The sequence below is a fragment of the Aedes albopictus genome, chromosome 3 (genome assembly GCF_035046485.1).
Source record: "Aedes albopictus strain Foshan chromosome 3, AalbF5, whole genome shotgun sequence".
NCBI classification, from domain to species: Eukaryota; Metazoa; Arthropoda; class Insecta; order Diptera; family Culicidae; genus Aedes; species Aedes albopictus.
In genome coordinates this window covers 61,237,028-61,262,027 of record NC_085138.1, presented here as the reverse complement: position 1 = coordinate 61,262,027, position 25,000 = coordinate 61,237,028, and the positions used below count along the sequence as shown (strand labels likewise).

Genomic DNA, 25,000 nt, shown 5'->3' with positions numbered 1-25,000 from the left:
GGTGGTTCGTTGAGGAACTCCAGGGGGCATCTCTGTAGCATTTTCTGAAGGAATCAATGGAGGGATTTCTGAAGAAACCCCAGGAGGAATCCCGGAAGCAATCCCATGACGTATTCTTAGGAAATCCCAGGAGATTCCTAACGAAATTCCTGGAAGAGTTTTTTAGGAATCCCTGGAAAAAAACTGAAATAATCCGTATCAGCAGTGATTTCCGGACGAATAATTGAAGAAATCTTTAGATGACCTCCTGAAGGATTGTGTGTAGGAAAGTTAGAAGGAATTTCTGGATTTATTTTTGAATAAGCTAGCTGGTAAAAAATTTTAGACGAATTCCTGGAAAAAAATCTTGCAGAAATACTCTGTTCAAATGACTCCAGATGGAATTATTGGAGAAATCTGTAGCTGTATTCTTGAAGAAATATAAGGAAAAAATCCTGCAGAAATATCTTCTACAATACTTTAATAATCTCTTAAGGAATCCTGGAAATAAACATTAGAACAAATACTAGAGGAACCTCTAAAGATACCCTAGGAGAAATTCCTGGAGGAATGTCTAGTCTAGTGAAACCCTTAGAGGAATTCTTGGATGAATCTCTGGAGGAATCCATGATGGAATCACTTAAGAAAGCTGCAGGAAAATTCCTGGGGCAATTCTTCGATGCATCCTTGCAGAAGTAGCTGTACTAATTTCTGAAGTAATCGTGGAAGGAATTCCTGAAGCATTTTTTGGAACAAGCCCTAAAATGATCATTATCGGAACTCCGTAAGACGTCCATGGAGGAATTTACGAAGGAACAATTCCAGGAGAAGTCCCTTAAGGAACGACATATCATGTAAAAGCCATCAAAACACGAAGTTAACATGACTAAGATGATGTTTACATGACATGTCAACCTCATTATTTTTATCTGTGTACTTCCAGGATTCCTTCGGAAATTCCTTCAGAAGTTCCCTCCAGGATTACTTCCGGAATTTCTTCCAAGATTCATGTAGTCTAGGAGTTCTTTCGGAATTTCTCTAACAATTCCTTCAATGATGCCGTAGGACTTCCTTCCGGGATTCTCTAGAAATTTCATTCGGTACTGTTCAGCAATTTCTTCCTGAATTCCTTCAAGAACTGCTTCCAAGACTTCTCAAGGATTTTTTATCCCTCTAAGATGTTCGGATTTTCGCACCACGATGGCGTACGTACAGTTCAGTGTGTATGTCTAGGTCATATTGACCCCAACATTCTACTGGGGTGAAGAATTGCTTCAGGAGTTCATTCAGAGATTCTTCCAGGTTTTCTTTCCGGGATAGCGCCAGCTGTAAACGCGTGGGTATTCAGGATGATCATTCTGCGGGTAACGAGTTCGATTCCTGGTCGGTCCTATTTTTTTTTCGTTTAGGACATTTCCTTCACTTCCTTGGATGTGGAGTATCTTCGTACCTGCCACACGATGTACACATGCAAAATAGTCATTGGCAGAGAAGCTCTCAGTTAATAACAGTGGAGGTGCTGAAAAGCTGGCTTTGTCCAAGTGGGGACATAATGCCGGAGAAAAAGAGAAAAAGAAGTATAACGCACAACGACCAAAATAGACGACGTCCCAAAACTGAAGCATCTACCCTACCTCAACTAATTCAAAATCCGTTCGTTCAATGACCTTTGTTATTGAGCGGTCAGCTAATGCGTCCATGCTTGGTTGAATCCATGGTTTTGAAAATATATTGTTCAAAAAAAAAAAAATAAAAAACATCCACAAAAAATGGCAAGGCTGTGGAAATCTCGTGGAAAAAATAAAATTTCAAATGCAAATTCATCGCGACTGTATCGAAAAATTATTCGAGCAAAACGAAACCTATCTCTACCGGAAAGTAGATCGTCGAGGAGTGATATAAAGCCATTAACGGCGTGCACGGATGCTGATGAAGAAACGTAGCTCCAAAAACCAGATCTGCATCACTTTGTTTTTTTTTCTTTAATTTTAACTGAAAGGAACCGAAAACTTGTTTTCGGACATGGCCTTTGATACCCTATCTCGCAATATTTTCGAATTTTGATGGCCAGTTTGAGAGGACCATGACTGGCAAGACAACTGAAATTCCATAATTTGAATGTGGTTCTCTTTCAAAGTGGATGTGGAATCATAAAACATACATGTATCCAAATAAAATGGTCGTGGATTAATAACACTTATATCATTAATCATGTTATTCAGTACCATGTACCGAAGCCAATCATCTTCACAAGAGTTTTTATTTTGATGACTAACGCAATCTGATAAATCTCTTCATTCACGATCCGCGATAACAAATTACGGATGCCAGAAAAAAGATTCAAATCTCCGAAGCAGTTCGATATGATTCTGGTTTATATGTATGACGATCAGTCACCAGATGGATTTCCGCACCATTCATGTGAATGCAGTATGTCCCCACATTAAGGAACCGGTTTAGCACACGTCTTGGGCTATTTTCGGAATTCATTTTGATATTGAGCAAGTTGGTCCGGTTTTGGACCTTAAAACGAAAGAAGAACAAAAGCGCTGTTTCTTTTTGCATTGCGTTGGAAAGGTTGATCGATCGATCCAGTTGAACCATACATAAGTACTCGAACTCGATTCGGGATTGTCAAGGCATGGGATAGACGTCTGAAAACAATTGTTTCGGAAGTTTGATTGAGAGTTGCCCTTATAAAAAGTTTTCTTCAAAAACCAATAAAAATGTATATATTTATAAATCATGGGTATGAATTCAGAAAGTTCTTAGAATACCTCGTTATTTCTCTAGCATGACATGCTCATACGTAATGTAAATATTCTTTAAGATAATTGTAGGCCTTTCACAAACTAATCTAGCAAAGTGTGATACAAGCTTAGACCTATATTTTTTATGGCCTGATAACGATCGAGATATTGTACTTCAATACCGCTTCAAGCTTCTCAATGGCTCGTTTATTTTAAGTACATACTACGTAGACTAACAAGTAAAACTTTAGAAGCTCTTATTTTGTATTAGTCGATTTATGTACGTAAATGAGAGGGTAAGAACCACTAATTTTCAACAACTAATAATAAGTCTACATATGTTAATAAGTGATGTGAAAAAGATACGCAACTTACACACATTTATAGTTTGATACATTCTAAATGATGGGTTGAAAATCGGTGAGTCAAAAAGCTGGAGCGTCCAACATAGCTCAGATCTTCACAAGTCCCCTACCTCATGCTTTCACGGGTAAATCGAAGCAAAGACCGCTAGCTAAAAATTGTGTGCTTAACTGATAGTGCAGCCTGGGTACTGTTGTCATTCTGACTTCAGCTAGTTTGAGGGGGTAAGTTCCGAGCGTCTGTTCACCATAGAGGCACCTCGCTCAAACAGCGACTGTCCTGGCACTCAGTGCAGTGGCTGAATAAGAAACGCATTATCGAGTCAGCTATATCTCACCAAACGCTATGAAAGCAGCGCAACCCCGGTAAGGTAGTTTTTAGAACCACCATAAAACCAAAATAAAAGGTATCAGGTTTTATGACAGTTCTAAAAACCTCTACAAGACTTATTAGCCATCAAAATGTTACACGGGATGAAACAATATCCTTAAATTTTAGCAAAATTTCCGAAAAATAAAAAGGACTGTATTGTTTTCATTAAGAAAAAAAAAAACAATTTAAATAATCTTTCTCAAGCTGAATTTGAAATATTGCATGTATGCGAGTTACAGTAAAAAATTCAGCTTTGACAAGCTGCTCCGTAGCTTGGAGGAAAGAAGCGCCCGTCTCGCGAATTGGGAGTCGTGGGTTCAAGCTCCACCGGAGCACGTTGTTATTTTTCATAATTCAAATCTCAATTTGTTCATTAAACACGTGTTTCTGTTGTGGGCATGAATGTCAAAGGAATCGAACGTTGTATTTTCTACTTGGCTTGGTTGGCCTAAGCAAAAATCGAGAAATTTACATTTGTAGTGTGCTACGGTGACACTACCATAACACTGTTTATTTATTTATTTAAAGTCGTGTAACGTACACGGAGAAACTCATGTACCTAAATTTGAGTTTTTTTAAACTCACTTTTAAGTTCTTTTTTGTTTCCTCTCTCATCCACTCTCTTTGTTGTTGTCAGAGAGCGAAGAGCAAACCAACCCAACTTTGACAGTTCGGTACGGGAAGCCAAAATTGAGTAAACAGCATTGAACTCAAATTTGAGTATTTTGAACTAGCAGTTGGGTGAAAAAAACATAGCCGGTAGGTACTTTGCCGTACGGGATCAAATGTAAAAAACCCACTTCAACATCGCTTCCACGAACTCAAATATGGGTTCCCGCACGCAACCCCGAAGTTGGGTGAAATAAACTCATATTTGGGTACTTTGTTTTCTCCGTGTAAGGATATCTCCTTCTAAAATGTTAAACTGTAGTGGAACTAAGCTATCTGACAATCTAAACCTAAGGGACCGATCATAAACCACGTAGACTCTTTGAGGGGAGGGGTGGTCTTGCCAAAGTCTACGCTCCATACAAATTTCAAAATTTTTGTATGAACAAAAGTCTACGAGGGGGGAGGGGGTCTGAGATTTCCGAATTTTGGTATACGTGGTTTATGAACAGCTCCTAATCTAAAGTTTCTGAATTTACTTTAATCTTTCTTCTATTGCATGTATTCGAGCTCCCCCAACAGACCCCTTCTAAAGCTATTCAAACTAGATGATGATTTTAGATTGGACGACAAAAGATTCCAAAGTGATATGCCTCTCGTGAACAACGAATCACCATAATAAGACGTATAATGCTGAGATACAATCATACTCATAGTTCTAGTATTTCTAAAAAATTACAGTTTGTTGTATAAATAAGGTGGTTCTTTTATCTTAACAATCCTAAATATTTGTAAGCATGTTCTGAAGGCATAAAATTAACAAGTTTACAACACTAGTTTACAAATTAAAACGAAAGTCGTGAACTTCTATCAACGATCAACATTTTTGATGCATAATTATGTGCTGATTTCGAGGCCGTGCTTCAAAAAATTGAAAGTAGGACAATTTTTAAGTTTTTCCCAAAAATTGAGCTCTAAACAGTTTTTGAAAATATGGAATTTACCTAGGAATTTACTAAAAATCATATATCTAGAGCTGCAGACAACCAACGTTCAATCTTTTTGCATAAATAGAAAGCTGACTATAACATGATCATCTTAACACAATTTTCGCTTCAATTTAAATATTCTTTCTCGAGCTGTAATTGAAATATTACATGTAAGCAAGTTACAGTAAAAAATTCAGCTTAATCGAAACTTACGTTACGGAAAACGAGATGTAGGGGCAAGGGAGCAACTTTACTCATAAATAGAAGAAAAATCAAATTCAAATCGTCAGCCTTGTATGGAAAGTCGAAAAAAAAATCCGCTTTACTGTATTTTTTTTTCACGTGTTTTCACGTTTTCGAACTTAGGGCATAATTCTGTACTAAAAATGATCTGTGGAAGTTTTTTCAAACTAATCTTCGAGAAATTTGTAAAGAAATCTCTGCAGTAAAACCTGGAGATATTTCTGAAGAAATTATTAGTCGAATTTATTTTGAAAGCCATGGGAGATTATCTGAAAGAATCCCTCGAAAAATTTGTGAAGTTACTCCTAGGGCAGTTTCCAGAGGAATCCCTGCAGAAAATTCCCGAATGGATTTCACATTATTTTTTTCCAAAAAGAGTCCTTGGAAGAATTTCTTAAGAAATCCCAGAAAGATTTTCTGACAGTACAACAGCCCCTGCAGCAATTTCTAAAGCGACCCCTGGAGAAAGTTTAGGAATAAATCCGTGGGAGATCGTTTGAGAGAATACTTCAAGCGCATAGGCGCCAACTTAGAGGGGCAAGCATGGTTTTGCCCCCCTCCCCAATATTTGATGATTTTTCGATTTTCCCATAAAAAAAAATCAGAAAAACCAGGCTTTGCCCCCAAATAATTTGACCAAGTTGGCGCGTCTGCTTAAAGGAATTCGGAAATTTCCGAATTTGAAATTTGTAAAAAATAGAGTAAATCTCTGAAGGATTATCTAAAGAAATTCCTGCAGGAATTCCTGCAAAATCTGATACATAACTTTTTGACATAACTCTTTGTGAAACTTCTGGAGGAATCCCTAGAAGAATCCCTGGAGAACTTGGAAGTTGCTTTGGAAATTTCAGATGAAAAGGAACTTTTGAAACATTTTCTGAAAAACTTTGGAATAGTTTCTGGAGGCATCGCTGAAAGTTTTATTAAAGGAATTTATGGAGAAATTTCGGTATAAATGTCTTAAGACATTTATAAAGGAATATCTGATCGTATTTTTGAAAAAAAAAATCTGGGGGAATTTCTTCTCACATTCATGAATAGAATAAAATAGAAAAAAATCAGAAGTGAATCATGCAAGATACTTCGAAAGATCTCTGTAGAATTTGTAAAATAGGAGGAATTTTCAAATTTCTGTATGAATAAATGGAAGTTTTTTTTTTTATGAATCTGTGAGGAAACTTTGGCTGCAGAGATGACTGGTAGATTTTCTAACGGAATCTCCAATAGATTCTCCCACCGAATGCACAGAGAAATGTCTAAATAAATATCCAGAAAAATTTCTGAAGTAATCCCTGATCGAATTTCTCAAACAATCTCTGAAATGATTTGTGAAAAAACATGAAGGAATTGGTGAAGCAGTTTATACCGGTTTCGTAAAATAAGTCTTTGTGACACTTCTGGAGGAACACATGGAAGATTTTCTGAAATAATCTGTAATAATATGATGATTTGATTTTGAAAGTTTTCTTCGAAGACAATCGTAATAAAGTTGAAAAGTCTGGGTTCACTTACTTTTATTTAACAACGCAGAATTGTAACAAAAGGCGACCGAGCAGATAGCGGTACAAACCTACACTCACAGACAAACAGACGTAACACTCTTCAAAACGGCTTGGCACATGCATTTAACGATCAATTCAAATTTCATTTGATTTGCGCGATCCTTCCACCAGAGGCGCTAGTGCTCGATCGCTTTGACGTTTGCCAGTGTACACGTTGCTGAATGATGCAAACGAAAATTACAGGCGATTTGTGTAGTAGTGTGCGTGTTAGCAAACGTCAAATCGAAATCCAACATGGCCGACAGTATCTCGCGCGGTTATAGAGATAAGTGACATTTCAACACACAATTTCCTTTAAGAGTTACGTCTGTTTCTCTGTGCTACACTACTCGTATAGAAAGATCTTTCGGCCAAGGATGTTTTCGATCACCTGGCAATCATTTGACTCATTTGTCTATTACTCAGTTCAGAAGCCCAATATTACAATGTGGTGTTCGGCAAACTTGTGGATTAGTATTTTTCCTACAATTATCACCAAGGACGCTATATTCTAACTCTAATATTTACGGCGTAAAAGTGTTAGTACCACCTACTCATACTAAACGATCGGATTTTTTGATCGTTTAGTATGAGTAGATGGTACTAGTGCTCTGAAGTCATAATTGTAATATTGGACTTCTGAACTGACTTATAGACAAATGAGTCAAATGATTGCCAAGTGATCGAAAACATCCTTGCTTTCGGCAAATACAGTACAATCAGTAATCACGCTCTATCAAGGACTTGTCACGAATCTTTACATTTCCAAAGGAACCCTTTGAGGAATTTCAGAAAGGATCCCTGGAGAAATTTTTGAAGCAATTCTTTAAGAAATAACAGGGTAAATAAATCCTCAGAGACATTTTCGAAGGAAACCCTGAATGAATTTCTGAAATTTTTATTTTATTTTTTGGGACATTTCTGTCTTTTATCGAAAACTCATTTTTTATGCAGTTTTTATATGTTCTGCTATATTTTTTTTATACAATTTAAATAAAAAAATGCTTTGATTTTATGTAATATTCGATTGGAAATGTCCACTAAATAGAGGTATACCTCTCGCGCTTAGTATCATACGGGCGTATCTACAATGATCGATCTCTCTTCATCGATTTTCTCTATCATTAATAACTTAGCCGGCAAATCAATTTTGGTTGTTTTTCTTGTTTTAGATGCTAGTCCTAGTCGCCCTCCACCGAAACACACCGAGAGATCATTCTAATATTGGTTGTTATTTCCGCAATAATCAAAAGAGAAAATCGACGAAGAGAAATCGATCATTGTAGATACGCCTGTATGATACTAAACGCGAGACCTGTATTGCTATGCTAACCCTAATGAAAATAGCTATTTGTGTAATAGAAGAATATTTTAGATAATTGACACGTATTTGTGTCTACATTTAGATCGGTTCGCGGCATGTTTGAAACAAATACAGGAAGCTGGCCAGCGTGAGTGGGACTAAACTGTTCCTAAAGCATAAAAGATGGAATAAAATATCAAACTACAGGCTTGGCCAAACACTCGTCTAGCGAACAGGACTCAATGTCCCAGTAAATAAATTAAAACATCACATAACAAAAAGTTCTGATGATCTAAATTAGGAGTTGAACTTAATGAAATGATCTCGCTGAATAACCGTTTCGAATGTGTGGGCAATAGTACATTATTATTGTAACTTCAAAAAAAAATCTTTCAAAAATGCATACAAAATAATAAATGCAATGCTGATAACACATCTATATATACTGCATCTTGTGCAGAGTTGCGTACTGCCACTATCGATCAAAATTCCACGATTCCGATCCAAATCATCTTACACTGTGGTGAGCCAAAGTAACTGTTTCCTTCCGATCATGGGTTTATAGATTCATTTCAAAAACAGACACAACACCCAATGTCAGTTTATCTTCGAGCATCAATTAATATCCGATATCAATGTTAATATTTACTCGCTTTTGTTTTGTATACAACCTAGAATGGTACATTATCCAACGCAGTAACAAACTGATAAGGTCAGCTAGCTCAGCCCATTCCACCGCGGTTCACTATCATTCAAGGACATCGTCGGTGATTATCGTTTCTGTCATTGATTGATGAAGAGTTCTGTATAGTTCTATAGACGTCGGTAGTTCAAGGGCCACACGCTCTGCACGTATGTAATTACATTCAACGTTTCTTTTTCTCCATCATCGGCTCGGCTCGTTAGTCTGTTTTCTTTGTTGAGATGTACTACGTATGTACATCGTGTGCAGAAATTGCATTCTGATATACTGCACCACACTGCAACCCCGATAACCCGCATAAGAGCAAACCTGAAAGTCGAGAAAACTTGCTCTGGCACTGCACGCTTGAACTTGCGCTTATGTAACGATGTGTATGTTCTTCATATCCGCATAATTGACCATAGTTACTACTGTAGTCGTCCAAAAACCTTCACATATTCCAAGAACTTTCAACTCTCTGAACGTACGAGAATCACTCGCGTATCACTTTATCGATCTGTTGTGAATCATCCACCACGCCACGCTTTGTATGTAACTGGAGCATCACCGTCACAGAAACCAGCTGTTTGCATCCCAAATATTTTGTAGAACCCAGAAGTATTGTACACCAACAAAAACAACGCTCACACACCGTTCCCGATTCCCGCATCACGAAGAGCGGCGTTCTACCACTTGTACATTGTACAACACCGGTCCATCGTCGTCACAGCTCCTTTGAACAAATATCAAAAACCACCAACCTATCTGTATAGGAATACACCAAGTGCCTTCTTTATTTAGGGAAACAAATCGTATACCGCAACAGAACACAGTGCGCAACCGCGATAACCGTCAACGAGGAAGATAGCGCTCGGAAAACGCGTCCGCATCCGACGAAAGCCACTCAACGACTGCTGGCGCGACGCGAATGTCGCGCGAGTACGCCTCAAGTCACGCTGAGTGGAGCGTCGTCGCGGCGCGGAGAGCATTGCCGATTAGGTTTTATGTTGTTTTCATTCAACGGCGGGAATGAAGACCGAACGTTTTGATTGCTACTGCATAGAGGTACCTAGTTCATGAATATGAAACACGCGAGCGAATCGAAGCGCCACCGATCGACCGACTCAGTGAGATCTGGGAAGTAACTCGGCAGACCAACGGCATACGCGTGTAGATGGCATCTCATAAGGACTGTATCGTGAACTTGATCAATTACATTCCGACTAGAAGAATCTAACAAAAATATGTATAACATTATTATAACAAACCCTGATATTTATAACTCATTGTGATATAATTAAGTTTTAATATATTTGGGGTTGAAAAATATTATATCTCAATTATATCATATTATGTTATAAATGTTGTTTAATAACTCATTATGAAATTATTTAGTTTCAATTACTTGACATTCAGAAAATACATTGTATTACAATGTACATTTGTATCAAAATATGATAGGAACTAATTTTCTTGAAGCTAAAACTCATATCATATTTTGTTATAATATTGATCAGATCATAACAAAGTAGGTTATTATTTTGATTAGACCGGTGTACTTTTTGTTACAATTTTAGTTATTTCAACATCATCCTGCACCTAGTTTATAACATAATAAGTTATAGAATTTTTTTTATAACATCATAACACAATGTGTTATAAACATGATAGATTTTTCTAGTCGGGATAAAAGTGATTGGATTTGCAAATAAACTTAAAATTGTTTTCACTGAAAAGTTTTTGAGATTATTTAATTCTATGAACTTTTATAGGAAATCGAAAACGTTCCAGGTATTGAAATCCCTATCAAAATAACAGTGTTTAAATTAAACAAATACTCTTATTTTACAGATTTTTTTAAAGTATGAACGCATTTAAGTTTTCTGCTATTCTGAACGCATGAACGCATTTAAGCTTTGTGTATAAACACGGTCATTTTGAAAAAAAAAAGAGTATACTTGTGAATGACTTCATACGGCACATTAAAATGTCTATTGAATATTAAACGAGTGGATTTTTACTTGGATGTTTACTTACCATTTTGTTTTTTTTTATATAGGTACATACACAATTATTAAGGTTAACTAGGTTAAGATTTTAAATGAGTTTAATGAATATTCAATAATTGTAACGTATTCTCGATTTGCAAACAAATTCAATCTATAACACGCTTATGATCGTTTAATATTGGAATAGTCATGAAGAATTTAAGATATCCTCAGGAAAAATCTACAGTCTCTTATTTGGAAAGACTGTACTGAAACATCCTGGGATATTAAGAAAAAAAAAACTTCTGCAAAATTGAGTTCACAAATACTTCAATGAAATTACTCTCAAATAAAGATAAATCAATCAATCAATCAATGAAATTAGATTGCCTAATAAAAGAGTTCAAATAAAAATATTTCAATGTATACTAGTTTGCAAATAAAAAAAAATCTAAAAGATATTATTAAAAATTTCTAAAGCAACCTGCAACGTAAAGAGAAAATTCCAGAACAAATCCTTTGAGCATTCCTAGAGAATTCTTCTTAAGAATATCGAAAGAAATAATTAAAAACGTTCTTTTTAGGAATTCCAGGAGGGATCTTATAACAATAATCTGTAAAATTCTTGCAGGTATTTCTGGAGGATTTTTTAGAAATACCAACAGACAGACATCTTCTGTGCTCCTTAACAGAGCTTCTGGAAAAAAAACGTAGGAGAATCAAGGGTTTTTTTTAGAGGAATCCTCGAAAAAATTTCTAGCGCAGCCATTAGATAAATTTCAGATGATTCCACTTGGGAGAATTTCGACGTTTCCAATTGTGCTGGCACGGATTCTACGTGTTAAAATGATTTTAATTTGGACGATTGGAAGGTTTGGCGTACTTTTCACGAAACCTTGGTGCAAACGTTAATATTACTGAAATGAGGTCTTGTACCATTTGGGCAGGCATTTCTGGAGTAATCCTTGGGAAACCCCCAAAAACTTTCTGGAGAAAGTGTTGATCGTAAAAATGTTTAGCGGAATACTTGAATGAACTTCCGACGGAGAAAATTTTAGAAGAATCCTTGGACTAAAGGTTCGATTTCCTCTTGGAAAAATGGGGGAATTCTCAGAGAAATTTATGAAGGAAGTTCAGGAGAAATACTGAGAAATTTTTCAATGAATCTTTCAAAGAATTCACGTGTAAGGTACACCGGGGCAAGTTGAAACAGCGGGTTAACATGATGTTATCCAATGACGGTAAACATCTTAAATACCATAACACATAGTTTTTGATTCAAACATCTTTTGGCGAAAGAAAAATTTCCAAATTGTATTGAAATCTATTTTAAAACTTCGTGTTTCATCTTACCCCACCCGTTTCAACATGCCCCAGTTTTCGTGGCGAACTCGCCTAGGGCGAAAAGCCACGTTAATAAATAAAAAAAAAACTTGCCCCGGTGTACCTTACTGTGTGGAGGATACGCAGTAGCTTTTAAAAAGATTCTTGCCAGAATATTTGATGATATTTTGTAGTAACTCTCTGAGAAATTGATTTAGTCGTCGGCGGATTTCTACCGCACAATTTCGGAGTACATATTATTGTATATTACGTCAAGGCAGGAGGTCAAGAAGTATAGAATTAGCGTAGGATTTTTAAATTTTTACCCCTTCTGACCCAGACGTTCACCGGAATAAAACTGCTCACCTGTCTATAATCTTTAAGATACCTAACATAATTGAAACTATAACTAAACATGAATTACACCTCAAAATGTCATTAAAAAATGTTGATAAATGCGCATTTACCAGCGTTTTTAAGTTTTTTGGTAAGCCTCGTAGCCTACGGGTTATCTGAAAATTTATCGAAACCACACTGGAACCATCCTCACTTGGATTGCATTATATTTCTGAACAAATGTTCTGATGTTTCCGAAAAAAATGTAGTCGTCACATTTGAATAAGTTGCCAGAAATATTCCAAAACTTCAGCCTCTAAGAACCGAAAAATAATAAATTTCTATTTTTTTCAAGATTCCCACGCACTTTATCAAAACACTTTTAAATGTCTTCAGAAGTCCTCACATGATTTGAAATGTAAAAATGTATGTTTTCACAAAAATAAATGTGTTTACCCAAGTTCAAATATTTTCAAATTGTAGACATGTTTTCACATCTGGCATCCCTGATCAAAGCATAGGAAAATTGAAAAAAAAACACCAAGAGAATCACAATACCCAGCGTTTTGCCATTGTTATATTCCTCAGAAGATATATAAAAAAACTCATATATACCGTTGATGATCTAACAATTCCGACAATATGAAACTTGGTAAGATCTTTCCGATTATTTATTTGTATTCTATATTGTTGTATTACCATATTTCTTCATTCATCATCCTATCATCCAATGGAAGCCGTTTCAGTTCTGGACGCTTTCTTAGTTGATGATAAAATTTATAAAATGCTTACAAGGACTTTCCCAGGTGTGTGGAGATGAGTGAATCCATGTAATTGCAGATAATAGCGACATCTATACTGCCCCCACTCGCATAACAGTCCCATCTTTGCTGGGATTCCTATTCATATGGGACAGTTATGCGAGTGGGGGCAGTATACTAGCATCCTTACTCATTTTTGCAACTTCATCCACGATTTGTGCAAGTATGCATGCTATGCTAAAGATGCCGTTGATGATCTAACATTTATGAATCTGCTTTCTTAGTGAATCGTAGTGAATTGTTCAACAATAGTCTTTAATCGCAGGGGTGCATCTTCAAACAAAAATGGTCGAAAATGTTTAGGTCTTGAAGGTATTTTAGACTTTTTTAAATCTCAGAAACTTCCAAAATGCCGAAAAACTGTTAATTCTGAACTCGAAATATTAAAAGAAAGAAAGACTCTTGCCTTATAAGATTCAAAAATGTGGTATAAAATGCGAAATTAGCATTTCAACAGAAGCTTTATACCACATGATCTGGATTACAGTAATAGTCGAATCATCTATAATTCGTGCGTTCACAGTTTAGTAAATTAAGCCTTAGTAAATTTATTTAACTTTATATGGCGAAGCAAAAATCAACAAAATTTGAATATGAAGAAATTCTGATTTAGTATATAAAGCGCAAAATAATTTGCTTTTCAGAGGTAAGATGATAGAAAAGACATGAAATGAAAAAAACGTCGAAAGATTTTTTGGATATATCTCCTTTTGCATATAGAATGTTTTAGAAATTATATATAAAATTAATTGTTATGATAATTTCTACTGACTTCTATAAAAAAAACAGCATATTGAGTTTCCTTTCAATTGTCATGATATTTTGAAGAACTGTCGAGATCTCCAACAATTAACTCCATTCTCCAAATTTGTATTTCCACAAAGTTTTAAAAAATCACCTGATTTAATTATTATCATTATTACTAATTATTAACGACACTTTACCATTATTGTGGTGTTCGTCTCATAGGACCTGATTGAATGATTTCATCATAATTTTTCACTAAATACCGAATTTTATGTAACTTTTTATCATATTTGCTTTCTTAACCTTCAAAGACGCGCGCCATCAAACAACCGAAACTGCACCGCGCTCGCGCTGTATACGAAAAGCGAGGCTTTTTGGTAGTGTTGTACTTTTTACAACAGCGCGCGCTGAAGGGTTAACACGTTGTCTGAGAAATACATTCATCAAAATCTGGGAGAAACCGGTAAAGACATTTGCACTACATTTTTCCTGACATCAAGTTTCTTATTATCTAGGATTTTCTGCGGAACATTAGAACTACTACACACCTTCTTAGCTTTGTTGAACACATTCAATTCAAACTAATTTTTTTAGCACATTCAGTCCTTTAGATTACACAACTTGTCATACCATAAAAACGAATGCAGTAAGCAGTAATTAAGACATCCGTTTGCTAAAAGTTTGTTGCTACCTGTGTTGTTGAGAAATTTGAAACAAAAATTTTTGCATTGAGAATACCCGTTGGTTCTTGATAAAATATTCCACTGAAAATTAGTTTAATTAAACAGGAAATACCTTCTTTTTATCGAAACAGTAATTTTCATTGTGTTGGGAAATTGTATATTAAATTTTTATTTGTGAGATTTTTTTTCTTTTCCATTATTTTTTTGTAAACAAACATGTTTCGGTCGCTGTAGGACTCATCTTGATCCACCCACGGACAACAACACACTTAACAGATAGCCCGAAGACTTCTCTTTCTGATAAGCGTGTTGATGTGCGTGGGTGGATCAAGATGAGCCCTACAGCGACCGAAACATGTTTGTTTACAAAAAGCCTTTAGGTCCTTTTCACATGTTATGCTAGACTTGTAATGTCTGCATTAAGCATTAGTAACAGTCACTCACCAGTGAGTGCTTACCACAAAACGGCGATAAGAGTTGTTTTATACGCATCAGGCAGTATGATACTTGAGGCGTATATATTATACGCCTCAGTCAGCATTTGAAAAGCATGGCTATCGGACAAGTTACGCAAATTACGTTTTATGATTCATGTATGAGTGCTACGTTATACTGTTTTATACAGTTGTAGACGAATCAAAGTACTACATAACGTTACAGCGGTTATTTGTGTTACAGCGGATTTACGACGGAGGGACATCTAGGCACGAGTAGCTAAAACCCCTCAATCATACATTTAGTATTGATAAGATATTCTTTTGTGCTTCCATTACACTTTTGCTATAAGAGTAAAGTTCTGATTCATAATTTAGAGTATGTGTGCCATCAGTAATCTAACGCTCCCATATTCATCCTAACGAGCGATTATCCAACTTGTCTCGGCATACGTCGCCAATAAACAATGAATAATTTTCAACACAATATGGCACTAGCGTAACACAAACAAGATAGTTTTATTAAATATAAGGAGATTTCCGTCATAATTATATACCCCGGAAAACATTTAAAGGCTAATTCATAGTTACATTCAATTTCTGCCAGAAGCTCCCATATGCTCTTATTTATTTTCACCGAGAAGTTTAGATATTACGTTGTTTCTGGAACCAGGAACTCTTTTGCGAGCTGCGTTAGACGGTTTAACAAAAAAGGCTTTTACCATCTCCCACTCTTCGCTTTTTAATCGACATCTGATTAAGCTCTCCCATTCCCGGAAGTTTTACGCAATTTGTAGTTCACGCCTTACGAGTTCGTTATTCAATTTCAAATGCAGGAGAACCCCGTTGAGTTATTCGTACCGTGCGTCGCCATGTGTGGAGGAAAATAAAACATTATTACGGGACTCAGTCGTACAGTATCATGCAGTGGGAGATGGAATTCGGCCATTTTATGTTCTCCGGTGGTCACAAGGATGAATATTTATTGAGCTTGATCAATGCTCTTTTTTTATAAAAATGAAATATATTTTATGAAACAACACGTTCCTCAATTTACGCAACAATTATTGAACAATTCGTTACGCTTAGTGCAGAAGTACAGATTAGAATTTTCCACCACTTCTTGTATTTTGTAAATTTTTCCGCAAATTAAAAAAGAACTTCGAACCGTATCGACAGGTTTTGAGTTTCAATCTGAATGAAATTAAATGTTTTGATTCAAAGAGAAGTTGAATAAATTGCATCGTTTATCAAAATAACTACACACTAAAAAAGGGAGGCTAGTTGTACTGTCATTTATGCTTGTGGTGCATAGATTTGATGACTGTGACGCACGTGCCTAAAAAAAATACTTGGTAGCAAAATTGAACCTAAGGATAATTTCGTCGAAGCGAAAAAGTTTGACTAGATCGAACGCAAAGTTAAAGAAATGGAATTTCGGATCAAATTCACCATCGAGCTCTGATGTTTGTACAATCCAATCGATTTTAATTCCCCTGCACTAATTCTTCCTGTCTCCACTTATGCTGTAATCACTTCGTCCGAAAATACTTAGTAAGTTTAGTATCACAATGGCATCACGCGGCCTGTATAGAACAGCCATAAGTCATGGAATGTTTCCAGTCTCACGTTTCGTTCAAACCACGGGTTCTATCCTCATTGGCTGTTTTTCCTCTTCGCTACGAGCAAGTTGTCCATTGTGCCGTTTCTGATTGTCCGTGATATGTAACATTTCTTCCTCGATACCATCGGAGAGCTTATTGGGGTCATCTATGAAGCCACTGTATGGGGAAGGTCCTATCAAGCTGAGGATGACCGGTAGCAGAACAAGTCCGTGGAACAAACCAAGCATAATAACTAAGAAAAATATTTTGAAAAACGTGCGATAGGTGTACGCTTGTGATCCAGACAGAACACTGAGCGATAGGATGGTTGAAGTTCCACCATAGAGTACGGCAGCACCAATGTGTATTACGGTTTCCAGCGCGCGTTCATTGCGGTTCCCATGACTGATGGTTAGGAACGTGTGACCGATGTGGGCTGCGTAATCTACGCAAAGGCCAACTGCTAGCTGAAGAGCGATACAGGAGCATATGTCCAGGGTAAGGCCCCACCGTTGCATAAGGCCTCCTACGTTGACCAACGTCAACAGGACGCATATGAAGATCCAGAAGCAAATCTGCGGATTGACGATCAGTACAGCTGAGCAGAACATTACGCCAATCATGGCTAAGGCTATGTTTCTATAAATTTCCGTATCGATGATCTCATCGGTAACCCAGTTACCGAAGATTATAGCCCAGACAGTGTTGAACGATTCCTTTGATGAGAACTGGCTTTCGGCAAGCAGGGCCTCGACGGCATATTTGGACGGGATATATTCTTCACGCTCGCTGAACGGCCGGAACTTGAAATCGATCGCAGTGGCGGTAATGTTCGGCGCCGGTTGCCCACATTGAAGCTTGGTGGCGAATTTGAATTTTATCTGATATCGGCCTCCCTCGTGACTGTACAGAAACTTGGACAGGTAGTGGGCGAAATCTGCTTCACCGAGAACGACTTCGCCAATGTCTGCAGAGGAAAAGAATGAATATTTGATAATCTTGTGTGGGGGGATATTTGTCACCTTCAGTCGGGCTTCCTTCTCTTTAAACCAAAATCGTTGGTACGGAACGCGGGTATTTAAGAGAAATATCTACCAAGGCAAACCCTAGTCCTGACTGGCTTCAAGTAGTAAAACAGATTATTTTAGTATGAAAACTTTTTAGTCATGAACAAACACTCAGGTAACCAATAAGCATTCAAACAAGCCGTATTTCAGCAGTACTTCTACATTCCACCTGCTTACTGCTCTATCATAGCAGTTCAACTGCGTAACAGTTCTAAATTAGCAGCTGAACTGCTACTGAACATGTGACAGCTGTTGGGTAGCGTTTCAAATGTGTGCCTTCAAATAAAAAGATGTCTAGCACATCCGAAATTACGTAAACCTCATTTTGATGCACAGAGTGAATAATTGTGAAATCTAATTTTGACTGACAAAAGGACATGTAAAAAGATTTGAATCTTTAAAAGGGATAATGTAACATGACGTTCCCAGGCGGTCCATCGTTTTGTCAGGGAGAATCCATAAATAACGGTACATCTTTATTTTTGATGAAGTTTTGACTTTCTCCTGCGTTTGTAGCATATTTTCTGAAACTGGACGCATGGCTCGTTACACTTTCAAAAAGTCACCTTCATAGGCTGACCATCCGCCCCGTATTTAACGGGACAACACAATATTCAAAAACTCGTCACTGGAGCATAGTTTACGTTTTTGACTCAATCATTCGTTCTTTCTAGCTGAAATACCATTATTAACAGCATGCAGTTCTGTTTCTAAACATTGATTTCCTTTTTGTTGAGTTTCCGAAATGTGTCCCGTATTTAAACGGGACAAATCTGGTCGGCCTACACCTTCACAAAAGTAGTAATCCCTGCAACAATCTCAAAAAGAGTCTCTCTGGATATCCTGCACGGAAAATTCCTGGATAGATCTCTTAAGTAATCCTGGATGAATCCTAAGATAAATTACTGAAGGAATCATTGATTGAAACAATGCTAAGAAGAATCCCGGGAAAAATCACTGGTGAAATCCCGGAAGTAATGGATGGAGATTCCAAAAACAGGGACTGTATTCTAGACCGCCCGATAGATAGGAGATTGTCCGCAACACAAAGGTTTAGAATCGATCGGACTCAATCTATACCAAAACTTCCGCATGACATTTTTGAGTTTAGCAAAGCCTTCTTGCCTAGAAAACTTTGACCGATTGAACCCCTGAAAAAGGTCCCATATGGACCGAAACTTCGGGAAAAATCATAAACTAGTGTTTTAGATTCCCCCAAAACACTGCAAAGAAAATATTCTAAAGCAAAATCTTCGCAGTCGTATACCAACCAGGAATCCCAGGGGAAATCTAGGAAGGAATCCTTTAAAAGTCACTAAAGCTGTTCCAGAAGAAATCTCGAAACTCTTAAGGCACCCCAGGAAGAATTTCCAAAGAAGTCCCTAGAGAATGTCTGAAAAAAAAACGTGAAAGAATTCCGGAAGAAATCTATGAAGGAATTTCCGAAGGAAACCCGTGAAAAATCCTGAATCCCTGAAGAAAAACGGAAAAAAATCAGTTAAGAAATCCCGCAAGGAAGCAATGAAGGAATATTAGAAAGAAATCCTGAAGGAATCACGGAAGAAACCCTAGGAGAAATCCCAAAAAATATCCGGTGAAAAAAATGAAGGAACAGAGTTCCAGAAGGAATGGCTGATTCATCCATTTTTCTACAGAAAAATACATGTAGAAAACTCTAGGAACAATACTTAAAGAAACCTGAGTATGAGTATCAATGAAGGAATTCCGGAAAGATTTTTTTAAAGGAATTTTGAAAGAATCTCGGGAGCAATCTCTGAAGAAATTGTGGGATGAATTCTTAACTGAGAACCAGCAGAAATTTCTGATTCTGATTCCTTCAATCATGGGAATGACAAATCAATGAGGGAATGTCGAAAACCTCTAAATAAACCAGCAATAATCCTAAAAATAATCCCTGAAAGAATCCCTAAAGGAAACCTAAGAGAAGTCAATGAAAGAAATCTGCGAATAATTTATTCTTGAAAGAAGCTCAAACGAGCCCGAACGAAATTTCTGAAGAAATCTCTAGAACAGTGGTGCTCAGGTTCAGCCTACCGCGGGCTAAATTGAGATTTTTCTCCTATGCCGCGGGCCGCAAACTAAAAATCAATATTAAAAAAAAGGACCAAGACTGTTTAAGAATTGAGTAAAATCATAGAATTTTGAACATATTTAACATACATTGCTTGCACTTAAATATTCAAATTTCGTATATCTTGAATTTAATCCATATGTAAGTTTTCTTGAAGTTTAATGAAATTCATTTGTAGAAGCGAATAATTCGCTCTTTTGCGACGTTATCTAACAAACAACTTAAAAAATAGCATCAAACAACAAGAGAAGCTAATATTTAACTCATCGGTGTTAACTTTGTGTTAAGTGTAGAATTAGCATTTAAGTTAAAATACACGTTAATAAAAAAAAAACTTCGTGTTAAAAACATAGATAAAAATGTTTGTATAAACTTGTAGTTAACCACTAATTGTAAGAATGTTTGATTTCTACGTCGTTTATAATAATGTTTTCAATCTAATCTCGGTTAGGCCAAATGTGTTGAAAATTATAAAAACAAACTAAGTTATCTACAGTAAAGATTTATAGTTACAATACAGCAATCAATATTATGTCTTCATCTTCAGTGCATTTCCAAATCACTCTGCGGGCCGCATTCACCAGCTTCGAGGGCCGCCCAGCCAACAAAAAGTCTTATATGATGTTGAATAGGATGCTAGAGTGGAGGCCATATGCGTTCCTTCTTCCATTTAATCGTGTGTAAAGAGTGCGTATATCGCTTTCACTTTTGCATCCTATCCAACATTATATGCGATCGTGTGTTGACTGGGCGCAGTTTGAGCACCACTGCTCTAGAGAAACCCCAAGAAGGATCATTGAGAAATTCCCAAGGAATTCCAGGAAGGATCAATGAAGGAATCCCGGAAAGAATCCCGATTGAAATCGCTTAAGGAATAGTTATTAAAAATATACCTCTAGGTCAGTTTCCGACAGAAGTTAAGGAAAAGATTAATGAAAAGATAAATCTTACCTTTGTCATAGTGAGTGTAGACAAAGTCCTGGAACGGATTAAGCCAAGAATCCACACTGTGCAGTAAGTCGGTCCTATCTTCCAGATCGTGTGTTATCCTAAGCAGCTCCTTCAATTCAGCGGTGTAGTTGTAGTTACCAAACAGTAGCATTGCTTCGAATCCATTATTAGGGTACTGTTCATGATTTTTCACTATGAATTGACCATAGTAGGTTTCCTCCGGAATGAACCAATTCAGATCGAACTTTTGGCGAAGTTGCATCAAACTTTGAATGTTCAAACTTGTCATGCAGATAACTCCTAAAATGATTACTGTTTTACCAACATTCGTAAGAATAATTTTTGAATAGAGAAGGTTAATGCATCGATTCATCAGATTGTATTGGCACCATAATTGCGTTGATTTCTCGTCATGGATCTTCCACGGGAAGAACGAATTTCGGCGGGCGACGATTCGACGCTCGTCCAGAGTAAATACAGCAACGAAAAACGTGATGACAAAGGCGAACATCATGAACACACCGAACGCCGCGTAGATGCAGAACGACTGCAACGAGGGTAGCACGGTTATGGAACCAACTGCAAATGCCACAATGTCGGTAAGAGAAGTAACCGTGATCGAAGCACCCGCATGCTTTAACATCAGGCCCATCCGTTCTGGCAATGGTAGGTTCGCATGGGTTTGGTGGATCTTCCGGTAGCAAGCCATCATGACGAACATATCGTCCACGCCAAGTCCCATCAGTAGGAACGGTAGAACCGTGTGAACGGGACCGTAGGGTATACTGAAGATTGACACAATTCCGCTGCCAGCTATGAAACCCATGCCGACACAGAGCAGACCGACGGATCCGAGTATGATCTGTAAGAAGAAAATGATTGTGTGAAACACGTTAACTGTGCTAAGAATACCTGCTAGTAAATATGAGAGTTCTATCAAAAATATTGAAAAAAACTATCCTATTCTTTCAGGTACAGCAAACGTTTTTCCTAAAATTGGTCGATCATTAAGAAGTTATAGTGAACACTTCAGCTAAATACTTCTAGTATGCTGTAAAATAGGGTTGTTTTATTCTTTACTTAACAATACTCACCCTGAATTCAGTCCAGCTGAACTTCGATAGCACCAACTGCATGAAGGTGAACATAATAGCTCCGCCAAACACCAACTTATCAATGTCCTTGAACATCGACTCAGCACTGATATCTCCGTAGCTGCGTCCGGCCGCATAATACATTTTCATCTTTGCATCGGAAAACTCCTTTTCAAATTCCCCGACCGTTTCCAAGAACTTGCCTTCCCACAGCATTGCTTCTTCCGTCACCCAGTACTCCGTCCCGGCAACATTTCTATTCACGTTCGAGTCCCCTTCGGTGTAGTTGATGTGCAGCATCCAGTTGGAGTACAGCGCCGTAGCCGACACTATTCGTCCGGTCGAGTCACGGTGCACTCCACCCAACAACTCGGAAAAGTCGATCGTGTGTCCGGTGACGGGACTAACCGTGGTACTGTTCAGTTTATCGATGATCTGCTCTTTGCTGAGGGTTACGATCACTTCGCGATCGAACTTCCAAAGTTCTAGGATACTATGTTCCAGACATCCAATGGGCAGTCGGTTGATCAATGGACAGTACATGGAGCTCGGCAGATCAACACTTGGATTGAAAAAGTTCTTCTGCTTCTTTGGACCTTTCTTGATTGTTGAGGACTTAGTACCTTCCCGTTTTCGGCGTTCACTAGCAGTGTATTCTGCTATTAGAGGAATTCTGTAATTAGGAATGAAGTTGGAATATTCTATGAATTGAATCGTTCTAGTTACTCTTACTTGAAGCAAACTTCGTTCCAGTCAAAATTTTCACCCTTACTATTGGTAATAGTCAGGTTTACGATTTTCTCCGTAATATCGGCAAGCTACAAGATTCAGAACCGCAAAGATTAGAAGCAAAGACCCACAATTCAAACGAACCACCTACCCTCAGCAGTACTTCCGGTGTCAGCACATCCGGCGCAGTCAGCATGACCGTTTCGATCCGGTTGCCCTCTTGGAAGTTGTCGATCAGCCACTTGGTGTCGCGTAAGAACTTCGATTCTTGCGGTACCCATAGTTTCAACGGGTCTCGCTGATGGTGGAACCGCAAGAAACCTAAACTGCAAACGGCAACGGTCAACCAACAGGCGATGATCGTACGCCACGGGTTGGAGGCTACGAATCGGCCTAATCTGCGAAGGAGAGAACATGGAAACCTGTTGGTAGAACTATTTCTTCCACCATATACAATATATGTACCTATAAATTAAAATTAAAAGACATGACATTACAATGATGTCACCACAAGTTCTTACATGTCTTCCGCAAGAAGTTTTTCAATCAAATTCCTAGGGCATATTTTCTTCGTTATTCCACCAGACAGCTGATTGATTGATTGATTTGTCTTTATTAAAGAGACTTTCAGCCCTTGGCTGGTTCGTCTCTACTCCAGACAGCCTTTCATGGCACAAATTTCCCAAATGGAGGAGAACGTGCCTCTGGAGCCGACCTACTGATACCAGACAGCCTCCAGAAACTCGGTCAAAATACTTGCATTAACTCCGCAAAGGAACTAATTGGAGTTCATACAAGAGCTTCTGGGGATCCCATAGCGAACTCCTTGAGAAATTCCTAGATGGAAGTCCAGGAACCCTTAGAAGGAATTTCTAGAGGAATATCCAGAAACTCCATGAGGAGTATCCAAGGGGAATTCCCAGAAGTAGAAGGTCATCCCGGAGGAAACTCCCAGAAGCAATACAAGGAGAATCTTCAGATGAACTTTTTGGAAAATGCCAAGAAGGAACTCCAGGAAGATTTCCCTGAAGTTACTCCAGGAGAATTCTCAAGAGGAATCGGATCTCCTGGGGAATCTTCGAACGAACACCCCCAGTGGAGCTTGTGGAGGAACTTCTGGTGAATCCCCAAAAGGAACTCCGGAAGAAATCCCTAAAAGGATTTTTTTTTGTAGAATCTCTAAAGGAAAGAGAGAAATCTTCAATGGGAACTTCTATGGAATCTCCATAAGGAATTCCTGATAGAATCTAAAAGAGAAGCTTCCTGCGAGATAGAATTGCTGGCTGAATTCCCAGACGAATTTGGGCGGAATCTCTAGACGGAATTCCAGGCGGAATCATCTGACGGGATTTCCGATGGAACCCCAAGAGGAAATTTTAGGTGGAATGCCAAGAGCTAATACCCGGTGGAATTCCTCATAGGTATGAGATTCTTGATGGAATCTTTTTGGAGGAATTCTCAAAGGGCATCTCCGGCGATATCTCAATAATGAATTTCTGATGAAATCTCACAGAAGAATGCACAGAGGGAACTGCTGGAGGAATCCCCAGAGGGAAATCTTGGAAGAATCCCCAGAGGAAACTCATTGCGGAATCTCAAGTGGAAACTTCTGGCGGAATGCCCAAGCGAATTGCGAAGGGAACCTCCGGAGGGCGCATTCTCCAGCTCTGGGAATTCCTGGCAGAAACTCTAATGGGAATTCCATGTGGAATCCCCACAGAGAATTCCTGGCGGAGTCTCCAGAGAATTTCTGGCAGAACATCTAGAGGAATTTGGTTGGAATCAAGAGGAAAATCTCGGTTAAAAACCCTGACAGGATCCTCAGAGGGAACTCCTAGAAGAATCCCCAGAGGATTACTGGCGGAATCCCCAGAAAAGATTACTGGTCGAGTAACCAAAAAAAAAACTTCTTGGCGGGTAACATCCATATGTTTTCCAATCGGCAACACGAAAGAAAATGAATAAGGGACTCACATACGCACTCAACATTCTGAAAGCGGGATCTGACGCGCCTTTTTTTCTTTCACATTTCTGTAGGTGAGTGCGTTTTCAGCCGGTGGCGTGTGTGGATGATTGGGAATGATATTTGCTTGGGTTGTTCACGAATGGACCTCTCGGACTCTGTCAGTACTCACAACGAGGAACTGAAAATGATCGCCGCAGACATTCAATATCGGCCGAAAAAGAGGCACTGAAACTGATATTTAGCAGCCCTGCCCAAAAGGTACTTCTACAAATCCCTCGAAAAAAAAACTCCTGCAGAAATTCTGGGAAAAACACACAGTTTGTATAGCCTCTGT

At 38.0% G+C, this 25,000-nt stretch overlaps 1 protein-coding gene across 2 annotated transcripts in view; it reads right to left on the bottom strand.

Moving 5' to 3' along the window:
* Positions 1-16,628: 16,628 nt before the first annotated feature.
* LOC134289440 (protein patched homolog 3-like) overlaps positions 16,629-25,000 on the bottom strand; it is a 33,154-nt gene continuing 24,782 nt past the window's right edge. For both annotated transcript variants that reach the window (XM_062855254.1, XM_062855253.1), the window contains exons 3-7: positions 22,852-23,098; positions 22,704-22,789; positions 21,972-22,644; positions 20,878-21,739; positions 16,629-17,734 (exon numbers count right to left, since the gene is read on the bottom strand). In XM_062855254.1, the coding sequence (XP_062711238.1) occupies positions 16,800-17,734; positions 20,878-21,739; positions 21,972-22,644; positions 22,704-22,789; positions 22,852-23,098 (2,803 nt within the window). In that variant the 3' untranslated portion in view covers positions 16,629-16,799. The remainder of the gene's footprint in view (positions 17,735-20,877; positions 21,740-21,971; positions 22,645-22,703; positions 22,790-22,851; positions 23,099-25,000) is intronic.